Source organism: Neocloeon triangulifer, unplaced genomic scaffold (assembly GCF_031216515.1).
Source record: "Neocloeon triangulifer isolate White Clay Creek 2 clone unplaced genomic scaffold, ASM3121651v1 ptg000003l, whole genome shotgun sequence".
NCBI lineage: Eukaryota > Metazoa > Arthropoda > Insecta > Ephemeroptera > Baetidae > Neocloeon > Neocloeon triangulifer.
In genome coordinates, this window is record NW_026775546.1 from 6,490,163 (window position 1) to 6,512,883 (window position 22,721).

The window sequence follows — 22,721 nt, forward strand, 5'->3', positions numbered from 1 at the left end:
TTTATTAAAAGAGTTTAATAGAATTTCCATTTAATCTAATTATTTAGGTAAAGCATTACTTTCTAAAATATGACTCTTATTCAAATGCCTAGATTTTTACTTGTAACAATAAGAACTTGCATTCATTTAAGTGTGAAAAGAAATTCGTCAATCTGGATATTTTAGAGTAATCTTGAAATTGCTTAGTGTAGTGGATCAATGAAAACAATTACTTGTGCAACACCAAAGATGTATTATCTCAAAACTTTATTGTAAACTGTAGAACAATAAACACAACAACGATGAGACTAACTAAACCAACTATGTAATCGAGGTTTTCACAAATACCCGGAAACATTTTATTACTACAAATATTGACGCAGTTTTTATCTTCTCAGCCTGTCTTTTTCTTCCATAACTGTTAGTTCAGTCTTTTTCTTGCATAAAAGTCATAAAACACAGCTCGTTTGGGACACACGCATTGGCGAAGGGAGATCAAATTCGCGGAACACCACCCTTCTTTGCTCTTACCCGCCGGCGCATGGCGGGAAAGGAAAGACGAATCGAAATCAACACGCTGGGGCTCAGATGCTGGCGGGTGGCGCCTCGAGAATTTCGGCTTCGTGAACACCGATAACAATTGGGGGCAAGCGGCGGGGCACAGTGATATATTTATTTTACTTAAAACGACGCAGAAGGATGATTTGAGCTCTCACATATGTTCAAGTTGGTCACACTATATCTGGAAAAGGAATGCAAAATTAAAAATTATTACAAAATGATAAAATTTTATACGAAAATTATAAACACTCTATGGTATCTGTCAAAATTGACTTTTTAAGGTCTGCTAAAAAATTGCCGGAACAAATTTTCTATAAATTTCGCAATCTGCAAAAACTTAGTTGAAGAAAATTACAGCAAAGTGAAAATCTGGAATTTGTTTGCAATAATTAAACCCTTTTAATGAGCAGTTTTTGACTACAATGAGCAACAATCCAACAATGGTATGATTTTAATTCATCAGAATCTTCTCTATACATGCTTATTATCATAATAGGAACGAATGGTTGTGTTGCATTAAATGCGCGATCTGGGACAAGCAAAGTCTCTTTACGCATAAGAGTGCCTCGTTAATTTTAATTAGCCCCGCCTAGCTCGTCTGGGCAAAGATTTGCACGTCTATCTTGAAATTCAGAAGATTCAGAAGCGCGCTCCGCTGAATAAACTGCGGACGAAATTTCTGAGTACAAGGAAATTCTTGCGTTAGCTTTCATTACACACAAGTTAGTAAATATTGAGTGGATTAAACTGGAAGAGCGCTCTGAAGTTTCTAAACAATTTAATGTGATTAAGCAAACTCTGACATTATCGAGATTGCTAAAATTTTCTTTCAGCAAGACATCGTAACCGAGTTATTGTGATTTTGCACGTTAACAAATTTAAATTTTTTTCTTTTGTTTTGGGCATTATTTGCCAAAGAGACGGCGTTCTATTTCATTGCTATATGTAAATATTTTTGACTGTTGAATGCAATTCTAGTTTTTTTAAGGAATAAAATATTTGAAAAGTAGAAATATTAAAATACATTCTAGATTCTGTTGCAATGAAAGTGCACAGAAAAAACTTTGTTATTGTTTTTCTTTACAAATCAAGTAAAAAACGAGAAAAAATTAAATTAAAAAAAAGGGAAGAAACGCCAAACCATTTATTAAAACACGGGGGTCTCAAGAGAGGTCCCTGCACCAAGGTGGGCCGCAAAATAAATCATCTAAATTTCTTAATTTAAATGCTTTAAATAACTACTTTTTAAATAAATAAAAACATATCATACTATATGCTATGCCTCAATCAAAATCAAATGATGTAAATCATCTGAAATTTGATAATACGAGTTTTTATTTTCGTGCAATAATTGGTTTTATATGATATGAGGCTTCAGGGGGTATCAAAAAATGGGTCATTAATTAATGTAATAAACTATGCACTTGAGGGGCATGATCAAATCAAAACAGGCTTTTCCTGATTAAATTTATTTTCCGTTTGAGGATAGATAAGATTTCAATGTCTGCAGCTCTACGTCATGAGCAAGCGCATTAATAAAAGCATTTCGCGTTAAAAATTTTAAAGCGGACATGTCTGTTCGCTTTCGTTTTGACCTGCTGCAAGTTTTTGTTGTTAAAAAAATCACTTATATAAAAGAACCACCACAAAAAAGTTCATAATTTTTGAAATTAATTTTAATAAATAATAAGATTTAACAAAACTCTGTGCACAGGCCAACAAGACTTTGTCTTGGCCTGTCCTAAAAATAAAATAAAAAAATCGGCATTCAGGCTACTTAATTATTAATTGGCCCTATGAAATAAATAAGTCGTTGATATATCACGATCAATTTCGCACAAATCGCCCAATCAATTTTAATCAATTGAACCATTAGCATAAAATAACGTGCGGAGGGTCTTTTTTTGACCCATTAAAACCATACAAAGAAGCAGTTTCGACTTCAGATTTCAATAACGAGCATAATTCAATCGTTGAATAATTATTTGCCTGGTTTGATTATCGATACGAAGCTCCCCTTTTTTGCACTTTTGGAAAACTAAAATTAGGCGCATTAAATAAATTCAACAATGGAAAACGCATCACAACAATGAAGCATATTTTTATTTGTCTGTTGTTTTTAAGCTTCAATTGTTTCAAATATTTTCAGGCCAGGTAAGGTTTTTGGATCGGCCTCAATTTTATATTGTACAAAAAATCATTACCAACCGAGAAGGATTTTTTTAAAATAAAAATAATTGCTAGGAAAATTTCAACAACTCACCTAAAAGGTTATCGGGCGTAGACCTTGCCCTACACCTGGTGCTGCAGGGCAGGACTGGTGTTGGTGAGCACGGTCATCTCAGTGAGGCCGGAAATGTTCTCGGCCACCATGACACTGGTGTCGAGCGCCTTGCGGTATGCAACCTGCGTGTCAACGCTCAGGTTGTTGCCCTGCTGGCTGTCCCTGTTGACGGCCACCACGTTGGTCAGCACCGGCTCCATGCTGGGGCCCACGGCGGTCAGGCTATCGCTTTCGCGGACGCCATTGTTGCCGCTGCCGGCGCCGCCCCTGGCGTCGCCGCTCGCGACGCCACTGCGACCTTGGGAGATGACCTCTTTTTCTGCACGTCTCCGCCGCCGGCTCTCGCGCATGCTGGACCGGATCGAGTTGACGCGCTCCTGAACAGCCTCGACCGGAATCCAGGGACAAAACACGGCAAGGATTTCTTTGAACTCCTGTAAAAAAAATTAAACGCTTTTATGCACAATGAATCAATAATGATTATTTACATATCATCAGGTATTGTCTGCACAAATATAACAATTCAAGGGCAGCATTGATTTAGAATCTATGGGAGAATCTGTAGACTACGGTAGAAAAATCTCTTTTATCTAAATAATTTAAAGCGAATTTAAAGGTTAAAATTATGTTGAGTCTTCTTAGAGCCAAAATTCAACGAAAAACTTTTATCATGTCATATTTTTATTTCAAGTTCTATAGAAACAAAATCTTTAGGATTGTACTTAATTTTTTTGTCCCAAAATATCTGAAGGCACTATTTTCAAAGAAGACAAAATTCACTTAATGCTTCAAAAGTAATTTTTTTTCGTCTCAATTAAAATAGAATTTTCCCAAAGATCCTTGTAAAAAAAATTAATTTTTGGAGCAAAAAAAAAATAAATCAAATATAATATTTCACAATTATACTAATCTGAATAATTAGATCTGTCGTCCTTTGATGACTGAGGGCACAGAAAAATTTTAAAGCTTACTTAAAAGGGACCAGTTTTTTTTATAAGGTGCTTACAAATACCTTTATAGTCTCTAAACAAACCAGATTGAAGCAGAGTGCAATAAAACTTCTCCGATTTCCGCTCGTTAATATCGGTTCAATATGTTAAAATGTCAGAAAAGGTAATGTTTGATGACAAATGTTAAAAACCAACAGCCTTTAAAATTATGTATATATGGAATATGACGTACGAAACTGCTGAGCGGATTGCAGAACTTGTTATTATATTTTCATCCTTTGTCCGCTTTCTCGGAAATCGTATCCATTTCAAACTCCGTTTTCCTCATTGAAGGTTCAAGCTTGCATGTACATAATTATTGTGTTAAAAATAATAAGGTACCTCATGTACAAAACTAGCAATTTATAAAAATGAATTTTATTGGAGACGTAGTTATTAAATTTCAAGCTGGTTAATTAAATTACCTAAATTAAGACACCCCATAATAAACATAGAATGTTTAAATTTAGAAAGAAACATTCTGAAATTTGGAAAGATTGTGTGATTTTCAAAAACTTCTAAATGAAATCTACTTATTTAAAAAAAAATAATAATTTTTTCGTTTTTCATAGTTTTGTTTCATTTTTGATTATATTCGTCTCATAGTGCGTGGGCGGCAGCCACACACATTATGGAATAGAGGAGGAACAATACTGGAAACAATACTAGCAATATAAGCTATTTAATATTTATAATTTAGGGTTGGGGAATCCAAAATATTATCCACTGTAATATATATTTCGGAAAATCACTTCTAGCAACTAAAAAAACCTAACAAATAACGTTAAAATCTGCTTATTGTTAAAACCGATTGACAGAACCAAGTTGAAAATATTTGCTTTTTTTTACATAAAGAAAACTTTAGACATTATCAACTTAATTATTTTTTTTATACAACAATAAATTCTTTTTCCTTCTCATATTTGGTATATAAATTAAAATATTTACAGACCTTTCTGAAATTGTCGTTGAGCCAGCCGTAGAGGAGCGGATTGGAGCAGGCCGACGACATGCCAATCATGTGGCAAATGGCGTAGGCGATCAGCATGTACTGGCGGTCGGTGAAAGGGTTGTGCACGTCGACGAGCACGTTGTAGACGTTGAGCGGCAGCCAGCTGACGCAGAAGATGAGCGAAATGGCGACGAGGAGTGCGTTGGTGCGTCGCATGCGTTTGTCCTCCTTGCGTCGGGGCTCCTTGCGGGCCGAGCGCACGTACCGGTGGTGCAGCTTCCGGCAGATGCGCGAGTACGCGACGCTGACCGTCACGATGGGCAGCAGGTACTGCACCACCAGCGAGAAGATCGAGTACAGGGCGCGGCCGTGCTGCACGGGCCATTCCTCCACGCAGAACGCCACCGTGCTGATGCCCTCCAGGTTGACCGCGTGCACCTGCAGCGTTCGCCAGATGAAGAGGGGCGCGGCCAGAAGCACGGCCGTCAGCCAAATGACGAAGAGAAAGCCCACGGCGCCCACCACCTGCAGGGCGGGCCGCGTCGGGTACACTATTACGTGGTACCTGAAACAAAATGTTCATGTTTTGCCAATTCTTTAAATTTATTAGATTAGAGATTTTTTAACTACTATTAATATTTTGATCAGCGTATTAAAATAATAATTAAAGCTTGCAATGATCGCAATGGTCTGTCAAAAATTTTGAGATTGTTGCCAGAGTTTTTTCAAACTTCACTGTATTAAAATTAACACTTTCAAGGTTCCAATTTCAGAATTTTTGGAATGAAGGAAACGAACTTTGCTTTTGTCGAAAAAGTAACTTTCATAAAAAACGGCTATTTTGATAATAATAAAATATGAAATGATTACAAAGCCTATTTTTCAACACTCCATGAAAGTTTCCAACATATATTCAATAAAATATAGTTTTTCCATTTGAAAAACTTAGAAAAATAGTTAATAGTAGAAGTCGGGAGGTCAGCTTTTTCTCTATAGTTGATATTTCACCAGCCAATTTTCAGTTCGTGTTACTTTACATGATACCAAAATTTATGCGTTTAAAACATCAAAATCGCATTTTTTTTTTAGTAAAAAATTTATCGAGTTGGATTTCCCCATCCCCTTAATATTTTATTAAATTTAACGAGTTTTTATTAATAAAAAAATTTGCTTTCATTTTAAGAGTATTAAGATTGAGATTAAAAAATTCGCACCCAGTTTTTGCATTTTAAATCAATTTAAACTTGAAACCACAGAATGCTTGACAGTAGCAATTGAGATTATTCATTTATTATCCATTCTTAAAAAATTTCAAATTATTAATAAACCCAAAAAACTTTTGAAAGTGACAGTTATTGTTAGTCTAAACTTGAGGAGGTCCTGAATGGAGAAATGGTTCTTTGTTAGCAAACACAGTGACAAGTACGCCTTACGCAGTGGTGGAAACTGTGCCGCAGAACAGTCTTGCTCTGCGGGTGGCATTTCATTCCACAGTTTCTCTTTTTCAAAGAATCTATTTTTCGTTTATTTTAAGGTTGTTTCTCATATCCATTAAATTAAATTGTATTATTTTATGGGCAGAATTTGCCTTTGTGATGAATTAACAAAAACAATTTTTAACTAAAAATTTGTGAAAAATATTATCATCTTTGTGAATTCAATTTTAAGAGTTTCAAAAAACAAAACACAAATAATACATAATAAAATCATGGATTTTAAATAATTTCATTAATTTTCCCTTACCTGTCAAGAGCGATGGCCGTGATGGAAATGGTGGAGACAAAAATACTGGTGGCCTGCATGGCGCCGAGCATCTTGCAGGGCAGGTCGTGCGTGCCGAGCGGCCAGTAGGTGGTGAGCACCTCCATCAGGGTGAGCGGCATGGTGACGAGACACAGCAGCAGATCAGACACGGCCAGGTTGACGATGAAGAGGTTGCGGGCGGTGCGCATGGCCGGCTTGCGGACGACGGCGACCACGACGAGGCCGTTGCCGCAAGAGCCGAGCACGATGAGCAGCGAGTAGGCGGCCACAAGGCCGAAGAAGGTCCACGAGGAGTCGAGGCTGCGGTTGCGCGAGTACTTGAGGATTATGTCGTGGTCAATGAACTGGTGCGTGTTGTTCAGCAACCACGACAGCATAAAGTCCGAGTAGTTGTACGAAAGGTTCAGTTGCTGAAAATAGCGGAACGCCATGTCTGCACCTTCGTCGTCCATCTGCAAAAATTAAATAATAATTTTTCTTTTTAATAATTTAGGCATGGAAACTGTAGAAATTTTATGCTTTTAATGTTTGTGTATTTTTGTTCAGTCTCTAAATTGTAAAATTCAAATAAATATTTAAATTTTAAATTGAGTAAGATTTGTTTGAACTTGTATCTAAATACTATAAATTTTAAAATTTAATTCCTATTTTTGCCGGAATTCTTACAAAATGTGGATGAAATTCTAAAGCATTTTTTTCCTAAATACATGGAAATAATTTCTATAAATTCCAACATTTGTACATTAAAAATCCCATTATTTTAATTTTACATATCTATTTTATCGATTACATTTAATTCACTATGAAAAAGGAAAGAGTTCTTATACTTCTTATTTTAATAAATTTTATAACTTGTAAATGAAAATAAATATTGTCGCACAAAAATAGATCAAAATTTAGAGGAAGAATATTGATTTATTTCATTGAATAAACAATATCTCCTTCTGCGAAAATAAATTTCCCAAGTTTCCTGGAGCAGACATATACAGAAAGAGCACAAGAACATTAATTTTTTTGTTACTCTTCAGAAAGATTGAGATAAATGTTTGAAAATTAGATTAAACTAACTTGAACACAGCTGCTTATTCAAGACTCGTTTGCTTTTATGTAGATTTCCTTTTGCATCTCTAATGGCCAATTTCAATTTTGTGTTGACGCGAAAATGATACCCTTTCTTTTTTGATAGATAAAATTTGTACGGCGAAGCAAATTTCCCTTTGAGAGGCATCTGTGATGCAAAAAAAGTCGGTCTGTTTGTCAATCAAAACGCACAGGGATGGAAAAGTGTCTGCTTCCCGGTGACAGCTTTTTGTATATCAATCTTGTCGGAAATCGATTGGGCTCGCCACGAGTGTGGAGAGAAAAGTGCAGCCGTCAGCTCAAGCAGCCGATGAGCTTCAAACACACACGCATATGTGACACTGTCAGTGTCGCGTGTATGCTCAAAGAATATCCACATGGCAGAGAGACGAGAGTTCCTCCCGAAATGGGGGTGCTCATGCGGGCGCTCCTCACCTTGCAACACCTCACTATACTTTGAATATCAATTTACAGACAGAATTTTTTATTTCACATTGAAGTGTTTTTATATCCAGATGTAATATCAAGTTTCAGAGAATCGTTTGAAGTCTTGTTGCGAGAGAGCAAAATGATTTACAAATTTTTCGTCTGTTCTTTTCTTTTTCACGCTTGTAAGTTCTCTTCCATTGCAATTTAGTTCCAAGTTTGTCTGCTGCTGCTGGCTACAATGGATAAATTATTCGCTTTTTCATAACTTTTCAGAGCGGAATTATGAATATTTTATATTTTGCAATTGAATTCAACCTTTTGAGAGAGAGAAAGTGGCGGACGCAGTGTTCATTCAGTTGAGAAAATTTCAAAATGAACATCAAAAGTTTTTCGCCAACGGTACTAAAAGCTCTAACATATATTTGATTGCGCTAAATTGATGTGAGCAATACTTAACATGCAAAGCTGACTATAAATTACTGAATACTGAAAAGCATTAATTCGTTAGGCACACCTTGTTCACTTTGAAGGTTCAACTGAAGATTTTTATTAAAATTTAGCACTCTCAATCGTGTACATAAAAAATGAACAGAAATAAATTAAAAATCTCCAAGGTTAAGGTAGCTTAAAATTTGACTGAAACTCACACAACTGAGTATTTATACCAAGCAGCATCTGCAGCTGTAAAATATACCGCTTGAAAAAATTAGAATTGGAAAATGGGAACGCGAAACGTAAGAGAAAATGAGTGGGCAATTTTGATGGTGCTGAGTCAGTGGTTTGCATCACTCAACCGATCATAATCCGCATCATCACGTCCAGACATTTTCTGAGGAAATTCAAGTTGTATAATTCAGCTGCTGCTGGACGGTAATAAAAGCAAGTATTGGCTGCAAGATTCCATGTTTATACTTTAAAAGAGATGTATTAAGCAGAAGAAATCCAAGTTAAGAAAGAGTAAGTAAGTCCAAATTATGAAATTTTAAGTAATAAATCAATAAATATTGATTATTATTTCCAATGCCTTTAAACATGAATTTAATTGAAAATTAGCAATCACCCTCTTTCACGCATTTTAGATATTTAAAGTTAAATAATTTTTTTTTTTTTAGTACATGAATCAGGTTTAGTTGCAAATTTTAAATGACTTCATTCCTAATAATTCCTAAATAAAATAAACTCCTCTAATTAGTTAATTACCTCTCGTGAAAGTACAAATCAGGCTTATTCTCAGGGTTCAGGGTATAATAATTATGTTGTCCTTTCAAGTTAGTCTGCTTAATTTAAAAAAAAAATCACATAAAATATTTAATATTTACTTGTAAACATGTAAAAATGAGCATACTATCTATGTCACCGTTAAAAATTTTGAGCTTTCCTTTTATACGGAGACCTGTGTATCATCTTTATATTTCTCTCTCAATAATATTTTGACGCAAAGGTTCGTGAAATTGGGATGTTGACGTTTCTAAACATCAAATCTCGCGAAGGCAGATTTGAAATGGCACCTTTAGTTTATTATGACAGGAAGGCCGTTTGAGTCTGACCAAAAGCGACTGCAATATGCGGTTAGATTTCGCACACATCAAAGGACACGGACGACGGGCAGTCGCAAACCAACCATCGTTTCTCGAGCGTAAACGGCGAAACTCCAATTATTTCTACTGCTCGGCTCTGTGATTGGCGATCCGCGAGCAGAAACAAACATCGAGCGCTCGAACGACGCACGGTAAATGGCGAGGCGTATTTGTGTCGGTCTATGTAGTACATGCGGAGGTAATGGTGGCCGGCGGGAATTATTCTGGCTGATGGATGTTGCTCTCCCGAGTGCTCGCTGGCTCTCTTTCCACTGTTCGCTTCAATCAACGAAACGTTCGGTTTGGATTTTTCACCGCCAGGCATAATGAAAAAAACAACTTTGGTGGTGGCAGGTGATTGCGAATAAATTAAGTTTGGTCGTGAAAATGAGGTTTCACGCATATTTTTTTTCGGTTAAAATTTATCTGGCAAACAAATTTTATTTTGGAATATTGAACTCTACTCCCTGTGGATTGAAAATTATTTACCGTGAGATCACATTTTTAGAACCTGCAAAATTAATTAAATAGTTATTGCTGAGCATTTCTGCATAATTTTTCAGATGATTAAAAACTTTTGGAAGACACGCCGCGTAAAATACTTATACCATCGCCGTTAAATGGAGATCACTATAATTATATAATTATTTAAATCATTTAAATATATATATAGAGATTTGTTTTGATAAAGTATAAAAAATTGAACATTGTTTTAAAGTTTATACTTCAAATAAAATTTACATCTGCTCACTTTAATTATTGAATCTTGTTGATTACAAATTTTAATATTATATGACACTGCAAGTTTTATAACAATTGAACTTTGAAACAGGAGAAGCTAATTAAATATTGTTTTCCCTTTAGACTGCGACTCATGCGACTTTCAAAATTTGGCATCTTCATGTATTGCGCTAATTGGTGCTAATCAAAACTTTGTTTACATTGGGGAGCGGCGGATGCTGATTACTCACTAATTGGACGGATACAATGGCACTTCACTCGCGCCTTTTCTCGCCTCTTTCAATTTTGTTGCCCGACTCCATACAAATTAAAGCTGCCTCCACCTGAACAGTTTGCAAAATGTCCTGAATGAAAAGCCAGTTAAAAAATTTCCTAAAAATCGATAGTTGTTTACTCAGACGAAACCTCCGCTTCGACCGGCCTGGAGGGCAGAATTTGGGAAATTCTACGATATTTCACCACACTCTCACATGAATGCACAGCTCAACGTTAATTGGAGTGGTACTTGGCACGTCCCACCGTCTGGCCACTGTTATTGGCAGGTTGACCGGCAATTTATAAAGCACCCTCAGGGGTGTGACATCTCCTACCCGGAAAAAAATAAAAACACCCTTGATGGCAAACACGACGGGACCGTCGCGCACGCTCGGCTTTTTCTCCCTCTGATGGGAGTCTGGACTCGGAAGTCACGTTCGAAATTAAATCCGTAAATAAGGAACGTGTCGTGTTTTTCCAGACGGAGGAGCACAGAGGGACCGTTTCACTTGTTCTTTCGGAATTATCAGATACTATTAATCTCTAAACTTCTAAAGATCCTTATCACATAAAATAATTTAAAAATCATTGTCAGATTTTATCCTTTCCATTGGCAAAATAAATGTCACCAAAAGGGCAAAAGCTTAACTTTTTGGAATTTTTGTAGATGTAAATATGGATTTGTTTCTAGATATAACTTTTCAAATATTCTCGGTACTGAATAAATATAAATATGTATTTATATTTAATTTAAAATTTTATTTCTTACCATTCTTCATATACTTTCCCTTTCAAATTTAATTATTATCTTGTCTTTTGCATAAAGAACCTCTCTGTGAATTCAGATAAAGCAGCCAAAGGCACACAAAGAACTCCGCTTTTAATTCTTCCAACTTTGGAGTTTCGGTCAAAGCGACAAAGGTAAGCGACGTCTCTTTTAGTTTTAATTAAGTGTTTACAAAGGTTGATTGTACAGTCATTCTCTTTTGTTTACCACAGGCAAAACTTTCATTTCACCAACTTACAATCTTGTAATTGCATTTTCCTGATTCTTTCACTCACAATTCCGCAAAGAAAATTACTTTTTACCGACAACAAGAAACTAAAATGTATAAGATTTTTAACATAGAAAGGGAATGTTTTTTTTTATAATTTTGTCAATATATTTATCCCTTTACCTTTTTCCGGTCGAGCAAAAACTTTTCCAATCTCTCCGCGCAATCCCTTAATCGTTGGGAAAAACTTTTAAATTAGATTAATCTTGAGATCCGAAAGCTTTCTACCTGATTCAAGAATTCACTAGGACGGAAAGTTAGCCGGATTCATCACTTATACGCGGGAGTCGTTCCGAGGGAGGCAGTCAAATATTTGCTGGCGGCGAATTCAATTAATCTCGCTCTTTCTGCGGCTGCAGTAATTCTATACCCTAATGCGTTTTGCGGCTAATTCGCTGGCTGCGACGACAGCGCGGCGCAATGAAAATGAACGACCCACTCGCGACCGAATCAATATATAAAGAAGAAGAATGAAGTGTGTGTTGTGCCAATTCTACGTTGCTATAGGGATGCTGTAAAAAAGATCTCTGTTGGCGCGCTCGTAAAGTAGTTTGTTAATAGGGCAAAAAAGTTGGGGAACGCACGCAGATAACTCGCAAAACGTGAAAAATGTAAATTTTGCAAAAGAAAACTCAAAGATGCACTAGCAATGTAAATTTTAAAGAAAAAAAAATCCTAGTGGACTAAAATAATAAATAAACCTTAATAGAAAGAAGGCTAATTTTTGGAATTATGCGCACAATTTTTGTAAAATTTTGGCAATCATTTTTGCAGATCATTGATCTCTTGATAGCCAGATAAATTTTTTTAAACTGTTATATTAAATTAACGAGCCATAATTTGAAATTAAACTTTTATAAACAATTTTTTTCAATTCCTACATGCAATTAATTTCATTTTTGGAACTTATCTATGTAGTATTAAAATTATATTTAATTTTACTAATTTTTCACATGATTGTTTCACAAAATATAACTTAGCTAGTTCATTATTAAAATATACTCTAGGAATAGAATTTTTGTTTTTCTTGTAACTTTCAAAGCGTGTTAATGCATTTCGAAAATTAACGCTGAAAGTTTATTTTTTTTCCATTACTGCACAAACAGAGAGAAAATATTACTTTGAAAAGGTTTTTTCCATTGAAAGCTATTAAGTAATTGATTTCAAAAACCAATAGTCACCTTTTATGAAAGGCTTTACTTTCCCTTTGATAGAGAAAACCATTCGTGAATAATTCAGTCTCAAAAAGCCATCAAACACGCCGAACATTCACGGTCGGTGATACTTTCCATTAGCCGCCCGGTTCTCTAATGAATGTTCTTGTTCGTGGTGCGAAACTTGCAGCCTAATTGCAAACTCTCACTATGGGAACCCTATTCGGAACTCTAATGGCTGTCACACGCAATAAATCAACCCACCTATGTTAAAGTCACTCAGCCTGGACCACCGAGAGTGTAATCGGATCAAACAAGTCGCATCAAAACACAATCCCTGGTGGACGAAAATTTGAAAAAAAAAAAAAAAAAATCTTTAAAATCTCATCACTCTTGTTTGGCCTTCTGTGATGAAGGTACTCGCCTCCCTCCCACGGGTAAGTGAAATGTGTACGTTGGAAAACGCACTCGCTACCCATCGGGAGCGGCCTTTTTATTTCAATTTATTATTCATGTGCAAGAGTGGTTGGTCAAAAAGAGAAAAGTGCTAAACAGCAGGGCTCGTGCTTCGGCAAAACCAAAAAGCAATGGTACACCTTTATATTTTCGGCTGACGACGTGTGTTTCCGATTTCAAAAGTCCTTTTTGCGAGAAGATCGAGTTACATCCACCAAGGTTCAAATTGTATGCAAAACGAACTTGTGAGGTGAAACCTTTCAGGTATAATGTGTACAAGCTCATATTTCCCGCATATTCCATTCCGAATGCTTTTCCTACGTACTTAATTTTAATTACAAATTAAAAAGTGCCTCTATTAAGAAAGTAAGAAAATTGCAAAATTTGACACAAAGTTACGGCGATAATAAATACAATTCATGTGTAAAGATTTGATATGCATTAATTTCTATTAATTAGTTAAATAAGTTATGATTTTGATAGGAAAGTTCTGTCTGGAAATTGTCAAAAATACTTTTTTGTTAGTTTTCGTTGAACAAAAAAAATCAAATTTTAATTATTGAAATATTACATGTTTGCAGTCTGCAATGGACAATATTTAAAATTTCTAAAAAATGCAAAAACTATAGTTTCAAATAATTTTAACTTAAAAACCAGAAAATTTTTATTTTAATGCAAAAGTTAGAAATATATACAACTTATAATACATAATATATATTTTTTGAAATTTTTGGGATTTGTATAAGATATTAATGTTTATTGTGTTTTTTCAGCTATCATAAAATCATTTAAATTTGCTCATAACACATTTTCAGTTTTATTTTGAATATTTTAAAAAGAGCAAAGCCAAATTTGTACAGCACATGCAAAATCAATATACATTAGGGCCATTAATTAAATCATGCGGTTAAAAACAAAAAGTTCGGTTCTAGACCGCAAAAACGGTCCACTCTGCAAACAGTTTGCCATAACAACGCATCACAATCGTCCACGAAAGGGTGCGTGGTTTGCGCGTTCCGTGAATTATTCACGTCGAACTTAATTACAGCTTTGCCATGCAGTTTACGTTATACGAGCGAACGTTGCGACTCAAAACAAACAGATCATCCGCGCCGACGGAGAGGAAAAATCAACAATATAAAAATCGTTGCCAGACTGGAAAACACGGCACTGTGAAAACAAGCAACAATTTTAGCTGTTTAGGTTGGGGCTCTGTGAATCTGTGGCAAAAGTACATAAAAACACGTTTTGCAACAATGGAAGTAAAAACGAAAAATAATTTTGCTCTTTTTTACGTTCTTTACCAAGCTTAAAATAATTTATGGCGCTGCGCTCCAGATCCTTTTTATTATTTTAAAATTACAATCTTTCCTCTACGGACTGAAATCCACGCCAAATTATCCTAAACCATTGATTTTTTCAATATATAATTTTTCCTAAATAATTATTTTGGTTCTTCTTTGTTTTTCTCTGAGCTAAAAGAATATGAATTTTTGCAGCGATAAAAAAATTTATATGTATAGTATGATTTTTTTATTTTTCCCACCCGTGTATAATTTCTTTCCCGCAATCATGCTGCGTCCGTGCTCTTGAAGGAGAGGCTCGTCTCTGTCATTATTAAAGGACTTGAGTGTTTTTCTTCTTCTTCTTTGCCACGGATAAAGCGGAACAATGGCGAAATTGTGTTGTTCATCCCCTTTCACTTTATTTCTTGATGCGCCGTCGACGGAGATTATCTTCTCCACCGAGAGTGCACCAAATTGATTTGCCCCCGCTGCGCTTTTGCATGTCTAAGTTGCGTTTAATTCATTCGCAGCGCGGCCTTGTCCTCGATGAACCATCATTACCATGCACAAACGAGTTGCAATATCTCGCAGTCTCCACGCCCTGTTGTTTATTGCGACAATTAATGGTGAGAGGGGCTATGCATCATCGCCATCAGTCTTTGCGGTAAAATGCGCGTGACATTTAATCCCAATTGTGATTTGCAACGCGATGGCGATGGCTGTGTGACATTTGATCAAAATGAAATATACAATTGTGCCGTTTCAAGAGTTTTCTATGTTGTAATAATTTTAATGAGTTCCAAATTCCCTCTGAATATTTCAAGAGAAAATGTTAAATTTAAACGCACAATTTTTGTATAAATTCAAATTTTTTTAATAAGTTTTGGAGAAATAAAAAATTTAAGGTCTGAAATTGCCCTCTTTAAAAAAAAAAAATCTAAAAAAAGATTTATAGGGGAGAAAAAGTCGGAATAAAACACAAACAAACATAGAGATGAAAATTTTGGGGATGGCAGAGTTTGGAGCGTATTTACTTTGTGATATCCTAAAAAAAAGTATGAAATGATTTATTATAAATGACGCTAATGTTGGTACATTTTTTAACTTCATTATGCATTTTGGCCCTAATGCAAATAAGATTTATATATATGGTACGCCTGGATAGGTCTACTTTAAATGTTGGCCAGTGTTCTTTATTTCGCTAACCGTAGCCCCAGTTTTATAGAATAGCAATCCTCGGACCGTGACTGCCATGCAGCCTATCAAAATCTGCAGGGGCTCGTTCAAAGTAGATTGGGTTTTCTCGTTTTAGTTCTGCCAGCAGTGCCAGCTATTTGCTGTTGTTCACGTCACGGCAGCCCAACAAGTAGGTCTCAAATCTGAATTTTCTAAGCTACTTGTGAGAACGAGACACGTTTCAAATTCCAACTAGAATCTTGTTTGGCTCGTTTTTATCTCTTTTTATTAGTTTTGCCTGCTTAAGAAAATCCTGATAGAATTTGATTATCATTATTGTATACCTATAAGCAACATAGTTTAAATTTAAAATTATAAGAATTTTGGATCATATGGAAGATAAAAACTTTTCTAGATTAAAAAAAAACCCTGGGAATTTTCTGATTCATTCTTTATCTCTCAATTTTAGCGAAAATAGAACTGATAAATTAATTAATTTAAAAAAAAAATCAAGAGGCAGCTTGATATTTATATTGAGTTTTTGGAACGTTCCGGATAAAGTTTTTCTTTAAAAAAAAAAAATAGTTCAGAAAGATGGCAAATGGCAATATTGACAATATTCAACTAAATTTCAAATTTTTCCTTCAATATAAAAGGCAACGCAGCGGTAAGGAACGATGTGTGTGTAACAGGTTTCTCATTTTGATGAAATGTCCCTTTGGCAAAAATGAAAGAAAATTTCACCATACATCCAAGCATGTGTCTATTTTTTTTTTTGTCAGACGTCGTCTCATTTCCCGTGGCGCAGAAAAAACCCAATGCGAAAAACCATTTATATTTTTGTGCGAATTCGAGTGACTGCAGCGGCCAAACTGATTCCCATCTGTTGACTCTCGCCAAAAGAGAGTCATTTCCCAGAAGCGTCAGCAGAGAGGAGCATTTTTCGCTAAAAGCCCAAGTCCGAGCTCTTTTGCAGCCATTCCCTCTTGTCATTTTCCACTTTGCAAAGTTACCTGCGGAACGGCCGGCCGTACACCCGGGAAACGGCTGATTGTGCGACACCACCTGCGAACCAACCAGACCGTGCGCTGACCTCAAGAGGGTTCTGTGTAAAGTTTTGAAACTCGCGGCTCGACTGAGATATGCTTTGCTTTCTACAACTAAAATCAAATATTTGGTTTTTTGTAGAAAAACCACCCACCAAAACCTTTTCGACCGTTGAAACAAAGATGCATTTTTTCAATTTCAGAACAATCAGAACTAGGCTTTATTTTCACGTAATAAATGTAATTTTCGTGATTTAAATTCAGTTTTCGAACAAAATCTTTTTTAATTTAAACATGAATTGTGATAGGTATATAAACAAAAAGCACTGTTGAAAAGAAATATTAACTTGATTTTAAATTAGTGTTAAGTTTCTAACATTAAGTCCCAATATCTGAAATTTATAAAAAATAAAAAAATTCCAAAAAGTAATTAAAAATTTTATCAATCTGGGATCTATCGATTTTCAAAGGAAATGTTTGGCTTTTTGAAGGAAAGAAAACTGCAAAAAGAAATCCAGTATTCACCATTAGCGGACCAGCCTCTTTTCCCGAAAGGTTGAGTCGTTTAATGTGGGCTTCCTTTTATCATTTCCTTATTGTCGAAAATATTCGCCCCTTCCAACAATGAACATTTATAGAGCTCGCATGTATTGAACACGAATGAAAGGGATCTTTTTAAGAAAATATTTCCTCCATTCCCTTTACGTTATTGTAAAATGGTGAGAGTCGGAGAGACGCTATTTGAGGCCAATTCGTGGTGTTCTGTGAACTTACGAGGAAAGTCCTCACAGGGTCTTTATTTGATACCCTTCCGAGTGGGTGGATGATGGTTGTTGATATCGCAGCGATTGAACTCAAGAAAACAAATTAAATTTGCCGAAAAACTGCTCCTTTGAATTGGTGCGATGAAAATAGCTACAAGAAGTAGTGCGACGTGCGTGGGATTTTAAAATAATTCTCTTTTGCCTATCTCAAGTTTTTTGGGGTTTTTTTGCAGGAAAAATTATATTTTTAATCAATGCGAGAAGAGATTGCGCTTTGTGTGCAAATAAAGCATGGACTTCAAATGCCAAGAATACATAAATAATCAAGAACAAAATAATTTTTTATTTCAATTGTTTATACTATTCAGACCCGTGAAACTAATTTGACCTGTGGTAATTTAAAGTACGTGATTTTCCATGAAATGTGTTTAATTTTTTTCTCTTCCGTAAAGAAGAGAGTCGCGTACCTTGATTTTATTCATGAAGTTACATAGAATTATCATTATTTTTGTTCCTTCCTCATAAGAAGAAAGTTTTAAAAAAAAATGCGGAGCTTATAATTTTCTTAAAGAAATATATCAAAAACTTTCATCAGTATTTCCGGCCTGATGAAATTTCATGCCGACGTCTGCAGGATTTGTCAAGAGACACTTATGAGGTGTGTAGGTGTGAAAAATTGTGTGTCAAGAATATTTCAGTAAATCCAATTATTTCATGCGGAAAATTGAAAAATTAATTTTCCTGGAAGTCAGGCCAACCAAAATTATTGAGAATTTCCCGAAATTAATTATTGGAAAATTATTCTCATTTGGGTAGGTGAACTTGAAATTTAATAATGAAATTTCAAGAATCGAGATTGTAAACAGATAAGTGGAAATAATAATTATGAATCTGGGAATTGTTAATCCATTGCTTTTTACTATAATTCAGCATCAGGGAATTATAAATATTTCTGAGCCGAGAAGCATTGAGCTCGAAAGTCAAAAGTCATGTAGAGAAATCGTTAAAAGCTAATTATATGTATTTTGTGATGAACTTAAACTTAATTAAACATATTATTGAAGTTCAGGACTTATAAGAACCATGAAACAATGCAGTCATAATCTTATAAAAGAGACTGAAATTTTATAAAATATTTTATCAGACTCCGTTTTGAAAAAGATCAAACAGGTAAGACTAGATAATAAATATTCGATCCACAGCTAAAGCTCAACTGCAGAAAATCATTGATAGAAATATAATATCTTCTAGCAATTCCTTCAGATTCTTCGATCACTAAAACTGAGTAGAACGGTTCTGCATATCTAACGTTTTCTGTATTGAACCTAGGAAAGCATATTTGCTGAAATCTAACATTAAAATGTGCCATACTTGTTTGACACCTTTTTCTTTAATTGCTATAGAGCTAAAGAAAACAGTAAAAAAGGTACAAGTTTTACGTTTTAAGAATAAATTTTTGAATTTAATCAATTGTTCAATTAGAGCAATTCAATTTAATATCAAAATTAGAATTGATCCGAGTAAATACAAGGTGATTAAATGTCCTAAACGTAGCTAATGAATGAATCGGAATGAATAAAAGAAATTAAATATTTTTAGGACAGTTCTGTTAAATTTTTAGGGTGAAAATATTTAAGCAAACGCTGACGCCTTCGAACTATAAAAACGCGCACGACATGCAATTTTTTGGCACATCTGTGAGATGAGTGAGCCGTGTGGCTGCTCAACAAGTGTTTGTTCCGATCTTTTTGCACCCACCTGGACTTATTGCTGCTCCGAGTGCCACGACAGTGAAGACGGTTGTTGGCCGACCGACCGATGTGGATCCTTGTCGAGGGTGGAATACGCGGACGGAGGGTCGCTCGGCTGCGAGAGACCCTCGGCAGGGGCACATGCGCGCAACAGGCAGCCACGCGAAGAGGAAAGCCGCGAGCAGTCAGCGCCTGCACAAATGGGAAGGAAATTTATTGCCCAGAGATTTGATCAAATCAATCCGAGTCGGATGCGTCTTCCGCTCCCACCTTAATGGTACAAGAAAGGAAATCCCATTAGGACATTACTTCTGCGATCATGAAATTTGTATGGCACGATCGAAGCCCAAATTGAGATGAAAGAAAAAAAAATCAATTTACTTTTTTAAAACTTGTGTATAGGTTAAGGACTTCATTTATCATAGTGTCGTAAACATGATTTGTTTAATAAATTTTAAGAAACTTAATTTTTCTCAAAGTTGCACTTAAAATTCGGATTTCTTTTTTTAATAAATTTTTTCCTTTTAACAATTCCCGGTAGGATTTCTCCTTCACAAACTTAAAAGCATCATTATTTACCACGTCAATGCCAATTTTCCCAAATGTCACCAAATTCTGCGAAAAATTGATGTTTGGATTTTTTTTATCTTCTTTCATTAGAGCAACTGGCGTTGTCTGCAAAAATGGGCAAACTCGGCACTCGGCTTGAAACGTAAGAAGATTCTGCTGTTGCTTTTCTTTTGTTGTTTTGTGTACGTGAGTTGATTCTCTGTCTGCTCTTATACGTTGTCTGGTCTTAATAACAACTTGAAAACGACGAAGACGGCGCGGATCGCGTATTCGTTTTGGGAAGAACGTGGCTGGAAATTCGACTCCTAATTAGAAGCCACGCGAGTTTGAGAACGTTGAGAGCAAATATAATACTGCTGAAATTCCCTCAACAGTTTCTATTGCGCCACAGCCATGTTATCTTTAGGTTTTAGGTGCGCAACCGACGTTTCAATAATTACAAGAGAAGTTAATTTTCAATAAGCTCGTTTGCTTTCGCTTTTGAGTTGCTTTAATTAACTATTGATTATTTGTAGCTTGCAGTTAAGTTTTTTTATATAAATTATAATTTGAATGTTAATAAACTAAAATCTGTAGAAATCTTCAAATCTAATATAATTATTTTTTTGACATTCATTATTAAGATTGAATTGTTCGAATATCAAAAATGGCTGGTGTTATATTTTAAATTGTAAAATAAAAAAATTAATATCAAAATTAATTCCTCACCGACTTCATGGCGTGTTCTACTCAGAAACCGACCTAATTTTAAATTTCAAGAAACTTTTTTCTTTGTTGCTTTGCCAATCAGTAGAAGCAAACAATCACATTTTTATGTTTTGAATTAAGGCGACAAAGGTGACAAATCTCTGTGTAGTCCAAAAAGTTATTGAAAATGAAGGTAATTAAAATAAAATGAACCTTTTTATTATTGCTCATTAAATGATAGTAGAGATTTTATTCCCAATTCTATTTTTTTTTTAATGTTTTACTTTTATATGCTTCCCTAAAACCATAATTTTTTTCCAATTCTCCACAACCCGCCGAATGCTGTTGCAAAGCAAAATTAAATCCTGTTGCTCGCGTGAAAAAGCGGCTGCCCAATTTCTTGTTTCGCTTGTCTGAAAAACAACAGATGCGTGCCAGCGTGAAAGGAGAACATTATTTTTACTCTGGGTCTAAATTGAAATTCCTCCTCTTGCGAGAAGAAGAGAGTTGCATTATTATATTTATTATCTTTGTGTACAACACGCGGCATTCTCTTTTGATTCTCACAATTGCTTATTATTGATTCTCAAAATGCCATTTTTATTTTATGAATTATTCCATTTTATTATTAACAAGTGAAAAGTTTATTTGATTAAGAAAATGAATTATTTACTTCGTTTAAAAAATGATCACTAATTGTTCTAGTTTTATTCAATTTTTACTCCCGCAACAGGCGTTCTGAGCATATGAAATTTGCATGATGCTCAGTTTGAGGAAAAAATTGGTGCTTGCTTTTGACAAGAGCCGATTTTTCTCATTTTGAACATAAGCAGCTTTTCCACAAAACCGCCAAGGGAAACATCTTTCATTAAAAAGAAAAATAAGTGCCTTCTAATATATACCGGATAAAACTTGACTGCTGGTTTTAGTGTTGCTTTTAAATTTAAAAGTTTAATAATTAAAAATTTCCCCCAGAAAAGCGTCCCTCTTCTTCCTCGCGTGTGAATTTTGCTCACCTTGTCCTTGCGTTTTACTTAGCGTTCTGTTGCGTGGGCAAAGTTGCCAATTATGCGCGCGAAAGCTGCTCTGCTCTCTCTGCTTGTCTCGCGAAACAAACACGAGAGCGAAAGGGACGCCTTAAAACGCGCGCCGGTAACGCAATTACCTGTAACAGGGTTTCCAAGACGCTATGAGCGTCAACACCTATTCGCGTGGTGAAAGAGACTTTTCACGACCTGCTTGCTTTGGAGCGCTCTAGGTGCACTCTAAAAATTCTAATTAGGGAAGCCTGAAAAGAATGTAAAATTTTCTTTGGAGAGAATTTTATATTTTTTAGGTAATATTTTTTTAAATTAGCAATTTTTATCAAAATCATTAGGAAAAATGACAAGGAATTGGGGTTTTAAATTGAATTTCTTTAACTTTTAAAAAACAAGAAGTAATGCTGTGTCATTCATTTTGAAAATTACAGTTTTGCTTCAAACTTTTCATTTTTAACAACTCTTTTTGATTTGATAATTGCGGTTATTTAAAAAAAGAGGCAAGAGTACCCAAAATCAATGAAAACCTTACTTATGTAACTGCCTAAATTGTATATAATACACAACGAACAAATTTTACTTGCCAATATATTTGATTAAAATTTTGAAAAACTTTAAAACAAAAATAACTTCATATTCCTGGCTAATAATTTAATAAAATGCAACCTGCAATACAACATCAACAAAAGTCCCCCATAACGTGAAAAATTATTCGATATTAGATTTCAAATTTCAAAGTAGCAATTATTTGTAAGTGTAACCTGACCTGGATGCAAATCTCGCGGGTATAATATTAATTAGAAAAGTTATTCTGACATATATTACCTATACAACGCAAATCTACGCTACCGGCCAATTAGATAATTTTAGAATATTATCTAGTTTACTTCCAATGAGAATTAAAATCTCTATATCTTCCTCAATATTTGCACTCGGGATCATTATTATTGCGTTTTTGAAAAACAGATTAACATTTAACTATTCAGAAAATTTCTCTCTAAAATCCAATGCCAGGAGGAAATAACGTGAACATGGAAAACAGACACCAAATTTAATTCAGCCTATCAGAAAAACTTGCACCTGTGATTAGTAAGACAAAAGATAAATATTTAAAAATATTTGCTA

The 22,721-nt window shown here is 35.0% G+C and overlaps 1 protein-coding gene across 1 annotated transcript; it reads right to left on the bottom strand.

Moving 5' to 3' along the window:
- Positions 1 to 220: 220 nt before the first annotated feature.
- LOC132193175 (neuropeptide F receptor) lies at positions 221 to 22,686 on the bottom strand. Its single transcript, XM_059613636.1, has 6 exons — positions 21,722 to 22,686; positions 19,307 to 19,491; positions 6,509 to 6,981; positions 4,766 to 5,330; positions 2,804 to 3,258; positions 221 to 721 (listed from the first exon to the last, which is right to left on the bottom strand). The coding sequence occupies exons 3-5, from the start codon at positions 6,979 to 6,981 to the stop codon at positions 2,833 to 2,835; spliced, it is 1,464 nt and encodes a 487-aa protein (XP_059469619.1). The 5' UTR covers positions 19,307 to 19,491; positions 21,722 to 22,686; the 3' UTR covers positions 221 to 721; positions 2,804 to 2,832.
- Positions 22,687 to 22,721: the final 35 nt, after the last annotated feature.